Below are 13,767 nucleotides of genomic sequence, written 5' to 3' on the forward strand. Positions count from 1 at the left end.
ATCCATTTAATAATCGTACATTGTTTGATTATTGATCACACATAATCTTACGATCTTTCCCCTTTTATTACATGACCTTTGAACTGTACTGATAATAAATCCTTTAGGTTGTTGTGAAATCCACTGTCCTTAATTAATAGTTAAAATCTATTTTTAGTTTAAGTTAGTTATTGTTATGTAGTATTTATAAATTTATGGCTGACATACGAAACAACTGGTGGCTCTTTTATATTCTTTTTTAAATGACTCTGTTGAGTTCTTGATGTGATCCGCAAAACTAGAAGCCTGAACAAATTACGGAAGCTATTTTCGGGGACGTTAATTCATTTAATTCAAAGCTTGTAAAACTGTAACATTTACTTTTGCCCCTAGCCTATTCTACAGATCATAAGCTTTCGTTTGATGTATAATTCATTGCCATAGCATTTTCTGTTCTAAAGTTATTGTCATTTTGACGTAATCTTTTGTACCCTATTTTCTACTATAATTCCCCAGTTTTGGACATGATTGTATTTTTCTAATTATTGTACGTTGTGGTCCGCTTAGTCATCTATTTATTCATGTAACTTTTCACCCTAATCTGAATTGGGAATTCGAGTGCTAGATCGGGGTTGGAATAAAGTGATTAGTGTTCCAGCTGTCTTTGTCTTCTCTCTCTCTCTCGTGCTTGCCAGCCAATCAGGGACAGAATAGTTTTCGTCTCTCTACCCCTATTTCGAACTCACGCATATTAGCCTCAAGGTTAAGCCAGTCAGTCTATCGTGTCAAGGTCTTAATCTACATTATACTCGGCACTAAGTGGGTAGACAGATTCAAGGACGTAACAAAAGTGGCGACGGAGATTTTTTTAAAAAAATATTGATTGATTCAAATCAAAATGTCTGTTTCTTTGGACGACCTTAAAACTATTCTACAAATCCAGCAAGCTCAGAATGATGCAAACCAAATGAAGCTTTTAGATGCATTGATGCAGAAGCTCTCATTTCATTCATCATCAAATTCTCAGTCAGATAAATATGACAGCATCGTAAATTCCATTTGTGAATTCAATTATGATCCCGATTCTGGTTTTATTTTCGATTCCTGGTTTCGTCGCTTTGAAGACACATTTCGTGTTGAATGCTCAAATCTTGATGATGCAGCCAAAGTTCGCCTACTCTTGAGAAGACTCGGAACACTTGAATATAACAAATATGTGAATTTCATTTTGCCACAAAATCCACGAGATTTATCATTCAATGAGACAGTTCAGATTTTATCTAAAATTTTTGGTGAACAATCCTCATTATTCAGCATCCGTTATCAGTGTTTTCAAATATCTAAATCCTTATCTGATGATTATCTTACATACGCTGGACATGTAAATAAAGAATGCGAACGTTTTAAAATAAATGAAATTACAGCAGATCAATTTAAATGTCTGATTTTTATCTGTGGATTAAAGAATCCGGAAGACATGGATATACGTACCAGAATTCTATCACGCATTGAGCAGGAGCCTAACATGACCCTGCAAATGGTCACAACCGAGTGTCAACGGTTGTTAAATCTTAAACATGATACCACGATGGTACAGCAAAATGCAAAGACTTCCAATCTTGCTTCAATAAATGCATGCAGATCTTCCAAACCTTCCAAACAAAAGACGGCGAACACACAGAAACCTTCTGGTAAACCACCATCACCATGTTGGTCCTGCGGATCATGGCACTTTGTGAAGTTATGCCCATTTAAGAGCCACAAATGCCGCCAATGTCATCGCATTGGTCATAAAGAAGGTTACTGCTCCTCAGATAAACGTCAGTCCAAACATCGTGGCATAAATGTGAAGCGACAGCTACAGAGTCAAGTCAAAAGCACATTTGCAACTTTTAAAGTGGGATTTCAAAGTAAACGGAAGTACGTGAACTTATTAGTAAATGAAAAACCTATTCGTCTTCAGTTGGACACTGCTTCCGACATTACACTGATCTCCAAAAACACATGGCGTAAGCTAGGGTGCCCACGCATCCGACCAACAGAGCATGTTGCTCGAAATGCTTCAGGCGACATAGTGAAGCTAACTGGAGAAGTCACCTGCAACGTGCAGTTCAAGGGACATAAATTTACTGATGTTTGTTATCTAACAAATCGGCATGATTTAGATCTATTGGGATTGGACTGGATTGAGAAGATTGATGTCTTAAATAGTTTATTAAATGAAGTATGTTCTCATAATCCTTGCTCTAATTCTATCCAAAATTCTCATGATATTTCTGAATCAAATGCCTCAGTTGTGTTATGTTCCCCTGATGTTTATGAACTAAATGCTTCCGATGTAACATGTTCTCGTAATATTTCTGAATCGAATTCCTCCGATTTAATGTGTTCTCATAATGATGTCAAATCAAATACCTCCGATTTGATGTGTTCTCATAATGATGCTGAATCAAATAACTCCGATGTAACATGTTCACAAAATGTTTCCCCATCAAATTCGTCAAACAAAGTATGCTGTCGTAATATCTCAAAATCTCATGCATCTTATTCCTCTAAAATGTCGACCACATCCCATGTAAATCATCTTCGACAAAAACATGCAGGTGTATTCCAAAACAAACTGGGCTGTTGTAAGTTCACCAAAGTTTTCTTGTCGTTAAAGCAAAATGCAAAACCTGTCTTCAGACCAAAACGACCAGTACCTTATGCTGCTCTGTCAGTCGTTGACCAGGAACTTGACAGGTTGGAAGCACTGGGTGTCATTCAGCCAGTAAATTATTCACCGTGGGCTGCTCCCATAGTAGTTGTGAGAAAGGCAAATGGGACTGTTCGCATATGTGCTGATTTTTCCACTGGTCTAAATGATGCTTTAGAGGATCACACTTATCCACTTCCCATACAGGAAGATTTATTTATCAAACTAAATGGAGGGAAGTATTTTGCTAAGATTGACCTTGCTGACGCATATCTCCAAATAGCAGTTGATCCAGTCTCCCAACCACTACTGACGATTAACACTCACAGAGGTCTTTATCAATATAAACGTTTGCCTTTTGGTGTGAAACCAGCACCAGCTATTTTTCAACAAATTATGGACACTATGTTGGCAAATTTGCCAGGAGTCGCTGTCTACCTGGATGATGTTATAGTTACAGGTTCCAGTAAGTCCGATTTATTTGATCGACTTGATGCTGTTTTGACCAAAATATCTGAGTATGGATTTTATCTAAAAGAAGAGAAGTGTAAATTTTTCATGGACTCGGTAAAATATCTTGGGTTCGTTTTCGACAAAAATGGACGACGCCCAGATCCAGAAAACGTACGAGCTATCCAAAATATGCCTCCACCATCTAACGTCGCAACTCTACGCTCGTTCCTTGGTCTTATCAGTTATTACAGTAATTTTTTACCACAATTGCATCGCCTCCGAGCACCCATGAACCATCTATTATCCAAAAATGTAAAATGGAACTGGTCCACAGAGTGTCAAAAGAGTTTTGACAAAGTAAAGTCACTATTAATATCGGACCTACTTCTTACGTATTTTGATCCCTCACTGGAAATCGTTGTTGCCGCAGATGCTTCTGATTATGGTGTCGGAGCTGTTATATCTCACAGGTTTCAAGACGGCACAGAGAAAGCTATAGCCCATGCCTCCAGAACGTTGACTTCGGCAGAACGCAAGTACAGCCAAATTGAGAAAGAAGGATTGGCACTAGTTTTTGCAGTTAAGAAGTTTCACAAAATGCTGCATGGTAGAAAATTTACCTTATTTACTGATCATAAACCCCTATTATCGATCTTTGGATCTAAGAAAGGTATACCAGTTTATACTGCAAATCGCCTCCAACGATGGGCTACAATGTTGTTGGGTTATGATTTCACTATCAAATACAAATCTACCTCTGACTTTGGTCATGCTGATGCACTATCGCGCTTAATAAGAAATCATAAGCTTGAAAATGAAGATACTGTCATTGCTTCTATATCAGTGGAAGAAGATGTAAGCAGCATATTGCTCAATTCAACGCGAATTCTTCCAGTGACAGCTGCTCGAATCGCTGATCACACTCTCCGTGATCCTATCTTAAGGCAACTAGCTACATTTATCCGGCGTGGTTGGCCCCCACGTATAACATCTCATGAACTAAAACAGTATTATCAACGACGCCAATCTTTATCCATCGTAAATGACTGTATTATGTTCGCTGATCGCGTAGTAATTCCAAGTAACCTACGCTCACTCGTTCTGAAACAACTGCACACAGCTCATCCAGGTATTGGAAGAATGAAAGCTATTGCTCGAAGTTATGTATACTGGCCTAACATTGATGAACACATCGAAGACTTAGTGCGTGCGTGCAGAAAATGTGCTGCAGCCTCGAAATGTCCACGGAAAGCTGAACTCAATTCTTGGCCATCGCCGAAAGAACCTTGGTCGCGTATACACATTGATTTTGCCGGCCCATTTCAAGGTACATATTTCCTCATTTGTGTCGACGCCTACTCAAAGTGGCCAGAGATTCTACCCATGAAGCAAATCACGTCGCAAGAGACTATTATCGAGTTACGGCAGTTATTCTCTCGTTTCGGAGTCCCAGATATTCTCATGTCAGATAATGGCACTCAGTTTACTTCTTCCATTTTCTCCGACTTCTGCAACAGGTTTGGGGTCAAACATGTTCGTTCACCTCCATACCATCCACAATCAAATGGTCAAGCAGAAAGGTTTGTGGATACCTTCAAAAGAGCGCTACTGAAGGCAAGGGGGGAAGGGAAGATAAAGGAAATTCTTGATGATTTTCTATTAGTCTACAGAACGACCCCAAATCCATCAGCGCCGAATAAATTGTCTCCAGCAGAAATTATGTTTGGTAGAAAAGTTAAAACTGCTCTCGATGCCATAAAACCAAAGCAAAATGGTGTAGGAAGGAGAAACCAGAAGATGGAATCTCAATTTAATCGCCATCATGGGGCGAAAAGTAGAATCTTCCGAGATAATCAAAAAGTATACGTCCGTGATTTCCGATACTCACCTCCAAAATGGACCAGTGGACGCATACTTGGGAGACGAGGGAATGTAATGTATGTGGTGGAGGTTGAAGGCCAAAAGTGGATACGTCACGCTAACCACATACTGGAAAGTTCTGGTACTCCTCAGAAAACCGAGAAAATGTGCTCAATGTGGGAAGTCTTCCTGGACAGTTTCGACATAGGAAGTCCAGCAACTAAGAAAACTGTACAACTGGAACAACATCCTATTAGGAGATCACAACGGAAACGCAGAAGGCCCGATATACTGCAGGTGGACCCGAAGAAAAGAGCATATACTTCTGAGGGGAGATATCAGTGATGATATCTTAGCTACTGTTTGTAATTAGTGTCTAACCGTTTTTCTTTTTTTTGTTTATTCCAGTTAACCCAATCGGTCACGACCACAACGCAATCCAGTTTTTCCTTTATGCACTCAGTCAATGGCAGTGATGACATAACTTTTTTTTTCTCAAGGGGGAAGATGATGTGATCCGCAAAACTAGAAGCCTGAACAAATTACGGAAGCTATTTTCGGGGACGTTAATTCATTTAATTCAAAGCTTGTAAAACTGTAACATTTACTTTTGCCCCTAGCCTATTCTACAGATCATAAGCTTTCGTTTGATGTATAATTCATTGCCATAGCATTTTCTGTTCTAAAGTTATTGTCATTTTGACGTAATCTTTTGTACCCTATTTTCTACTATAATTCCCCAGTTTTGGACATGATTGTATTTTTCTAATTATTGTACGTTGTGGTCCGCTTAGTCATCTATTTATTCATGTAACTTTTCACCCTAATCTGAATTGGGAATTCGAGTGCTAGATCGGGGTTGGAATAAAGTGATTAGTGTTCCAGCTGTCTTTGTCTTCTCTCTCTCTCTCGTGCTTGCCAGCCAATCAGGGACAGAATAGTTTTCGTCTCTCTACCCCTATTTCGAACTCACGCATATTAGCCTCAAGGTTAAGCCAGTCAGTCTATCGTGTCAAGGTCTTAATCTACATTATACTCGGCACTAAGTGGGTAGACAGATTCAAGGACGTAACAGTTCTCTCAACTGTTCTATTATTGATTAAATGAAATGATATTCATTGTAGTTTGATTAGCTATTTAATTGCTTAACTTGATTTTCTGAAATTCATTCTATCAACAGAAGTGTTACTATTCATATAGATATAGTTTAGCAGAGTAAACTTCATGTTGCAAATTTATTATTTATAAACATTTTTATTTAATTGTGTTTGCGACATTTTTACTCTTTGAAAATTTGTATTATTACTCACTACAATAGTAGGGTAAATATTGTGTTTTGAAAGGTCTGTCAGATGTACACATACTCCTTAACTTTAAATAAATAAATAAAATGCCACGCCCATTTTACATTTTCGGGTGAGAATTGAATCGCTTATGTTTTTTGTTATGGCTTAAAATGACGTAGTCCTAACGTCTTACTGTCTCATTTAATCTTGGTTAGATCGCCAAAATCTATCACTTGTATTTAAGTCTTTCTGCTAAGATAGCTTAGGGCACTAATAACTAGCTTCATAGAATGAGAATAGTTTACATTATCAAGATGATGTCAGATGATGATTGACGAATGTGACCGTGTCAACACTATTCAGGACCTATGTAATGAGTTAATAGCAGTCCGATAACCTGAAGAATGAGTTACACACTACCTAACTTTTACCTTAGCTATTTGTTGAGTACTTAGTAACCAAACCTTCTTAGGAAGACACTGAAGAAAATAGTAAGCTTTAAAGAAAAGTTAGTGAGAACATATTGTAACACATGTTATCAACAGTCAATGATGGGCGGAGAAAACATGAAACCACAACACACAATCTTAACCGAGAACTTCACACCAAGAAAAAACACAGGATGGGAGCAACGAATCTTTTATCTTCTAAATTAAAATTCGCGGGCCATGTACAGGAAGAATAGCTAGTTTACAAAATAGTCTTACGAGTCATCTTGTAAGTTTAGTGAATGCAGGCCTTGTTCTTCTTCTTCCAGAGGGTTTATCCTTGGTCGCCCTGCAATAGAAAGAATATAGAATTTGTTAACAACAACATACATAGTGATTTCAACCCCGTTACAATATGATATTTTTGAATGGAATCTTGTGGTGTTTATATGAGATAATGATTCCCTTGTATTCATGACTGTTTGATTTTGAATTGGAAGTGCAATACATTCGTTCGTGCTCATCTAATACTTCTTGATTAAATTGCGTTGTTCCTGGGATTACTAGTTCATACTATAATTCAAATACTCCTAAACATCACATTGGCTTTGCGACGGAACTTATGATGGAACGGTTGGATATACATTCAGATTTTAATGTTTTCGAGGATTACATGGAGAGGTTCGAAATTTGGGCTATAACCAAACAAGATGATGAAGATTTAATATTGTGGCTCATTTCCTTACGTTCATCGGAAAAGAAGTATACTGCTTAATAAGGACTTTGGCACTTCCAGACAAACCGATTTCACTCCCTTATGCAACTGTCAAGTAACTACTACTGGATCATGTAAGGTATACAAATTTTGAATGTAGTAAGGGAGAAAAATGAGATGAAATGACTCGCCAGGCCATCAGGAATTTCACCACTTTACTACGTCGTCGCAGTCCAATACGTAGATGCTAATATCTCTAATTATCCATTATTCTCTAATTAAACACTTAATAAATTTGAGGGGAATATTTCGGAAAAATTAGATCTTGGATTCATGTCATTTATTATTCATCATCATGATGCATTCGCTTCTCGTGGGAAACTTATTCAATGTGAAGCACGGTTACTAAGTTAGCTTGATTTTCATTTCGATTCGGATAACTTCATATCAACTGTTGTATGCAGTTGGCAGGAAGTCACTTCTAATGAATACTCTCGTCCATATATGAAATGTGTTTTAAATGAATGACTTGGGGATATAAAAATTGCGGCGGCAAATAAATCCTCAAAATCAATAGCTCTGTAAGTGTTCGAAATTGGATGCTGACCACATTAGTCTTAATGGACTAACCTAACTGAAGGCGCTCGGTCATGCATCCGCATCAGATCACGAGTTAGACCGCCGTGCTCAACTTCTCTTACGATCACTAGCCAGTTTAGATCAGTCACTTCTCGATATATTGATAACCTATCAAATATGTCTTCCAACCTCCTCGCTCCTGACATTTTACTTTACTGGGTGGGTGCGATTCAGTTGTAGAAGGCGTTACTGGTAAAGTGTTGTCAAACTACAATACCTGTGGTATCTTCATTGGTGAGCGTAACGTGGCCTGGTACACCAACCTATAAATTGTAATTCTGTTCCTTTTTGGAATTTCGTAAATCATTGCTTTATTTTAACTTATATATATATATATATTTGCCTCGTTCATTCTAATACTTGATTTTCCATCATGACGGAACAGACACCCAAGGTACTTAGGGTAGAGACTATGTCCCAACCCTCGTTTCAACTAATGTCTTTCTGTACGGACAACATGGAAGCCTGGTTCTGATACGCAGAGGCTGATCTTTGTGAGCACAGAATGACTGATTCACGCGCACAGTTACTCGCGGTTGTAGAAGCACCACAGTGCGAATTCAGCAGGTACGTCACACCTGTTATGTTCACTAGTGATTTTTCGGAACCTTACGAAGCTCTAAACGGTCGATTCTGAAACGCAGAGATGCATCCGATCGACAACGGTTAGATCAACTCCTTAATAATATCGATCTGCGACATGGTTCTGCGACAGACATGTTGCTAAGAGTGAAAGAGGTTATTGGCCAATGATGATGGCCTATTCTGACAACTTTTCTTGTCTAAACTTCAGTACTTGTCTCGTTTTTAAACAACGCCATAGACGAGCTGGCCGCATCTGCTGACCTTATCCTGGAAATCACGAAGTCCTCGAATGCCGAGGTATTTTCAGTCAAAGAAAAACCTCAAACGACCCAGAATGACATTGCGAGTTGTGTCATGCACTTACACGCTACCTTGGATTTCGTAATGATCGTGAACGGTCACATACTTCACGAAGAAGCACTTTACGTAGGCGATCTGTCTCCAAACCACGGGAGTCAGATAATCACGACTGGTGCTGGTATCATAACCAGTATGGGAAGTCTTCCGGGAATTGCAGAAAACCCTGCAAATATCCGGACCCAATATCGACCAACATGAAAACAATTCGGGAAACTTCCAAGCCGGCACGCGTTAATGCCAACTGTAGCTGGTGAACATAGCCGTCCGTTAAAGGTCACAGATATGATCAAGAAAGTTCGTTACCTTGTCGTTACTGGCGCAAGATTAGAGTTCTCCCTGAAAATTCTAATTACAGGCTTCTCGAATCTGTTTTGAACTTACAGGCGGCAACTGGAAAGCCAGTCGCCACATGTGGTAAAAGGTACGTTTACCTTAACGTGGGTTTACAAAAACCCATTTACCGGATTTTCTTTGTTGCAGATGTTTCTATGCTAATCATTGGCATAGACCTCCTACAACACCACAATTTACTAATCGATACGCGCGAACGGAGACTAGTAGACAGAAACACTAAGTTATCTGTTTGCGTAACTTCTTTTTGGCGGTTGCAGATTATCCCCAGTCCCAATTAGGCAAAAAATAGACCCATTCTATCAACCATTGCTCGATAAGTACACTGGAATATACCAACCGCAACCAAAATTGCCGTGTGTAACCAGCAGTGTTACACATCACATCTCGACTACAGGACCACTTGTATTCTCGAAAGCACGCCGACTGGCTCCCGGAAAGCTGAGGTTGGCTAAAAACGAATTCGACCACATGATGGAGTTAGGAATCATTCAACCGTCAAATGGCCCATGGGTATCTCCTTTGCACCATTACCGATCGTTACCCATGGCCTCACATTCACGATTTGACAGCTACCTTGAAAGGTACAACTTTCTTTTCGAAAATCGACTTGGTCAAAGTCTATAACAAAATTGCTATGGCCACTGACGATAACTAAAACCGCTATCATAACTCCTTTCGGACTCGACGAATTTTCGCGGATGACTTTCGGCCTAAGAAATGCTGCCCAGACCTTCCACAGGTTCATATATAACGTTTCTCGAGGTCTCAAAACGATGATATTTATAATGGATAGAACTATATGTTAGGAATAATATTCACAAATAGTTTAGAGCTCAATTGCCTCAACCTACATTTTATTAATAACTACCAACACCCATGTTCATCACTACCATAATTAGGGGGGTGAGTCATAAGTAAATCATTTTGGACCTCATTTTTGCTTGAAACTCTCATTTCGGCCGATTTTTGACTTGATAAATGGTGAATTTCACTTGTCTGAGTTTGCATTGTTACAAATATCCAATTCGGACCTACTAAACATTTGCCTAGGTCATGAGCAACAAATATGTCAAACTACTAATCGACTGGAATAAACGCTGTGTAACAAGCACAAAGATCACGAAAATCGACGTGTGAGGGAAAGAAGCTGTTATCAACTGATAAATATTGATGTCCAAAATCCTCGGCAACATGTAGCATGTGAGCGAGAACCAGGGGCATGACTTAATCGCGCCCTGAGTTGTTCCTAACACTCTTTAAGACGTGCTCACTGCTCTACTTAAAGTTCGTGATGTTCTTGCTCCCCATTTCTTCAAAAGAAGTATAAATCTCTTAGACTAAATGCCTAAACGCGGAACTTAATGGGTGATAGGGTAAAACAGAAGTCATACGAGGGCAGGCTCTAGCACCTGGTATCGTTCTCGTTGACCTTCAGGAGAGTCAGAGGTAACCTGACGTTCTTATGCAACATATTAGGTACATCAAGTCACTCCAACTCGAGAATACGAGCAGAACATCAAGACCGAGCTACATGAGGAAACCTTTGGAAGATTGCACATCAAAGAGCGAACACTCATACACACTCCCATTTTCACTAGTGGTAACCCCCATTCACACTTGATGTAGAAGCACTGGAAGAGGTGAAAAAGTTCACATATCTGTTTAGCATCGCCGATTAACGTGGAGTATCTGATGCAGACGTAAAGACAATGATTGGTAGAACAAGAGCTGCACTCCTTAAGTTGAAGAGGATAGGGAACTGAAAACAACTTTAAATCAACATCAAAGTCAGAATCTTCACTAAGAAAGTCAAGACGGTTCTACTGTGTAGAGCTAAAACATAGTGAACTACCACAACTGTTGTGATGACCCTGCATTTTTCTCGCAAGCGACATAACAAGCTCAGGGGTCATCAAGGAGCATTTCAACCAATCAGCGGTTAATTAGACGTTATGTGAAGTTATGTTACTAAAATAACGAAAATGGAAAAGTCACATGTGGAGATCTTGATTGGCTGATTTATACACTGCTACTATGTTTAGCAGAATTCTAGAACTTTCAGTAAAACTCGAGGACTCTTAAATTACTATAAAATCCCTATATTTTCTGTACATAAATGAACCCTGTAGTAAAGTGCTTCCCACACACTTTGTGCCTTTTCTCTGGTCTTCAAGTTGGTGTATAGTTCTAGCTCGGGGGTACGGGACTAGCTTAGGGAAGCGAATATAGCGTTCACACCGGCCAGACGTAACAACAACCATCATCAAAAACGTACAAGTATTTCTAAACAATTGTCTACACAAGATACTGAATGTCCAATGACCGGATGCCATCAGCAACAGCTTAGTATGGCAGAGAATAAACCAGCTTCCATCTGAAAAGGAAATTAGGAAAAATCGATGGAGTTTGTAGATAGGACATGCATTGAAGAAATCATCAAACTGCATTACGAGGCAAGAGCCAACTTGGGATCCTGAAGAGAAAAGGAAAAGATGTTGACCAATGAACACGCTTCGGTGAGAATTGGAAACGGACATCAAAGGAATGAATAGCAACTGGAAACAACTGGAAAGGACTGCCCGTTTTAGAGTTGGATTGAGAATGCTAGTGTGTGACCCTTGTTCCTCCATGAGGGGTAACATGTGTAAGTAAGTTAAGTTGCCCCCCCCATTCGGAATGCGCTCCCAGAGAAAGTGACAACAGCCCCATCAGTGGTTAGCTTTACGAGGAGACCTGACAGGTACATACTCACCCATGAATTACCATCCTTCTCTTGGACCAGCTTTCTGATGCACTGCTCATAAATTATCACGGTTATCATTGCCACATATCAGTGACTACTTCCTACGTCTCTTTTTATAGTCCCCGTTTCCCACTTATTCTTACGATCCCGTCTTCTTATATATTACCAATTAGTTAACTTATTTCTAATCGTTAGAACAATCGTTTTCCCATGGCACTCCAACTATTACTTTATTGTTTCCACATTGCAATTAACTAACCTCATGCCAGGTGATGAGATAGCTGATGGTATCAAGGATACCTACTGCCCTGAGGCAAATCTACTCACTCAAACCACAAGATACACAAACCCACAAATAACTACCAAAATGACTAGAACTAATGAAACAGAGTGACTTAAACGCCGCCGATAATTCATTGAAAAATACCTGGAACCTTACCGAAACAACAAGAAGTATGGGCAAACAAATCAATTGGTGTATACAATCATGTGACAAAATATTTGATAACGGATTAGCAACAACAAAGCCGCCAACAAAACAACTAGGAGTGCTAATTTCAGGTTTAAATCCATTACAAATCCCAATGAAAATGTGGTTCATTATCTGTGTAGTACTTTTAAGGTCATCAGAAATACAGTAATCTGATTGGTTTCTAATACTTTTTGCGGAAATACGACTTAATAGTGCGAAGGACGCGAATAAATTTGTCACTTTTTCCGAATGTGTAATACTGACCAGTTCAACCTTCTCATCGAGAAACTGAGTAAGTGACATGAAAAACCTCTGATTCCTTTAGAAGACAATCCTCTAGAAGAGATAAGATGTCGTACTTTAGCCAATATTCAGTCGAAATTAAATCGAGGTTTACTGCCATCAGATAAGAAGTGTTTGCTGAAACTTGTTAGAGTATTGTTGTTCTCTTTGGAGCAGAGTCCATCCTTTGAAACTAATCGCATATTTATGATACTCAAAAAGCTGCTTCTGGTAACGCTTGAGATTAATTACTCATTGTCCTAGAATCCTGAAACCAAAACACTTTTTGCACTAGCTGGGGGATGTTCTGTGCTTACAAAAATGCGTAATTCTACATCAAATAGCGAATTGAAAAGGGATATTGATGACATATGCGTTTTGATTACTGAGGATCCGTCCTTAAGTGGAGCAGTCGGAGATTTCAAGAATGACTTTTTAAAAGAAATACAGACATTCAGTGATTTTAATTCTATCGAATCCAATTTTGTAATTCATACTTCACCAGATTTCTTGCAAACTCATAAAGGTTCATTCAATTTGTCTACCACTCAAGGAAATACCAATAACTTAGATTTCAACCATTTAACATCGTCCTGTTCATTCAATCAAGTCTGTCGTAAGTTTTTCCTTTGCTCTCATGAAGTAAGTGAGAAGTACTCAGTCATTTAGTGTAATATATATGAGGTGACAAGAAAGTAGTCAAGTCCTTTAGTCCTCGTTGATAATCATAGTTTATGTTCATTCATAAAACGAACATACTCCATTCAGTTACTTCAAAACCAGAAGTTTGTTTTTTGCTGGCACCAGGAAAGAGTTACTCGTCTTTTGCTTCCAAATTTGTGAAGATTAGTCGTAGGAACTATTCACGGCATCTCTTAACGTCAACCAAATAAGGTATAAATAAGATATATTACTG

General features: G+C 38.9%; 1 protein-coding gene across 1 annotated transcript; it reads left to right on the forward strand.

The window, feature by feature from the left end:
* Positions 1 to 12,818: 12,818 nt before the first annotated feature.
* On the forward strand, positions 12,819 to 13,520 carry Smp_132430 (hypothetical protein; the record flags this gene model as incomplete). The annotated part of the gene is made up of 3 exons (XM_018796920.1): positions 12,819 to 12,861; positions 12,895 to 13,082; positions 13,116 to 13,520. 3 exons carry the CDS (start codon positions 12,819 to 12,821, stop codon positions 13,518 to 13,520), a joined length of 636 nt encoding a protein of 211 aa, XP_018646858.1.
* Between the last annotated feature and the right edge of the window lie 247 nt (positions 13,521 to 13,767).

Source organism: Schistosoma mansoni, assembly GCF_000237925.1.
Source record: "Schistosoma mansoni, WGS project CABG00000000 data, supercontig 0170, strain Puerto Rico, whole genome shotgun sequence".
Lineage (NCBI taxonomy): Eukaryota > Metazoa > Platyhelminthes > Trematoda > Strigeidida > Schistosomatidae > Schistosoma > Schistosoma mansoni.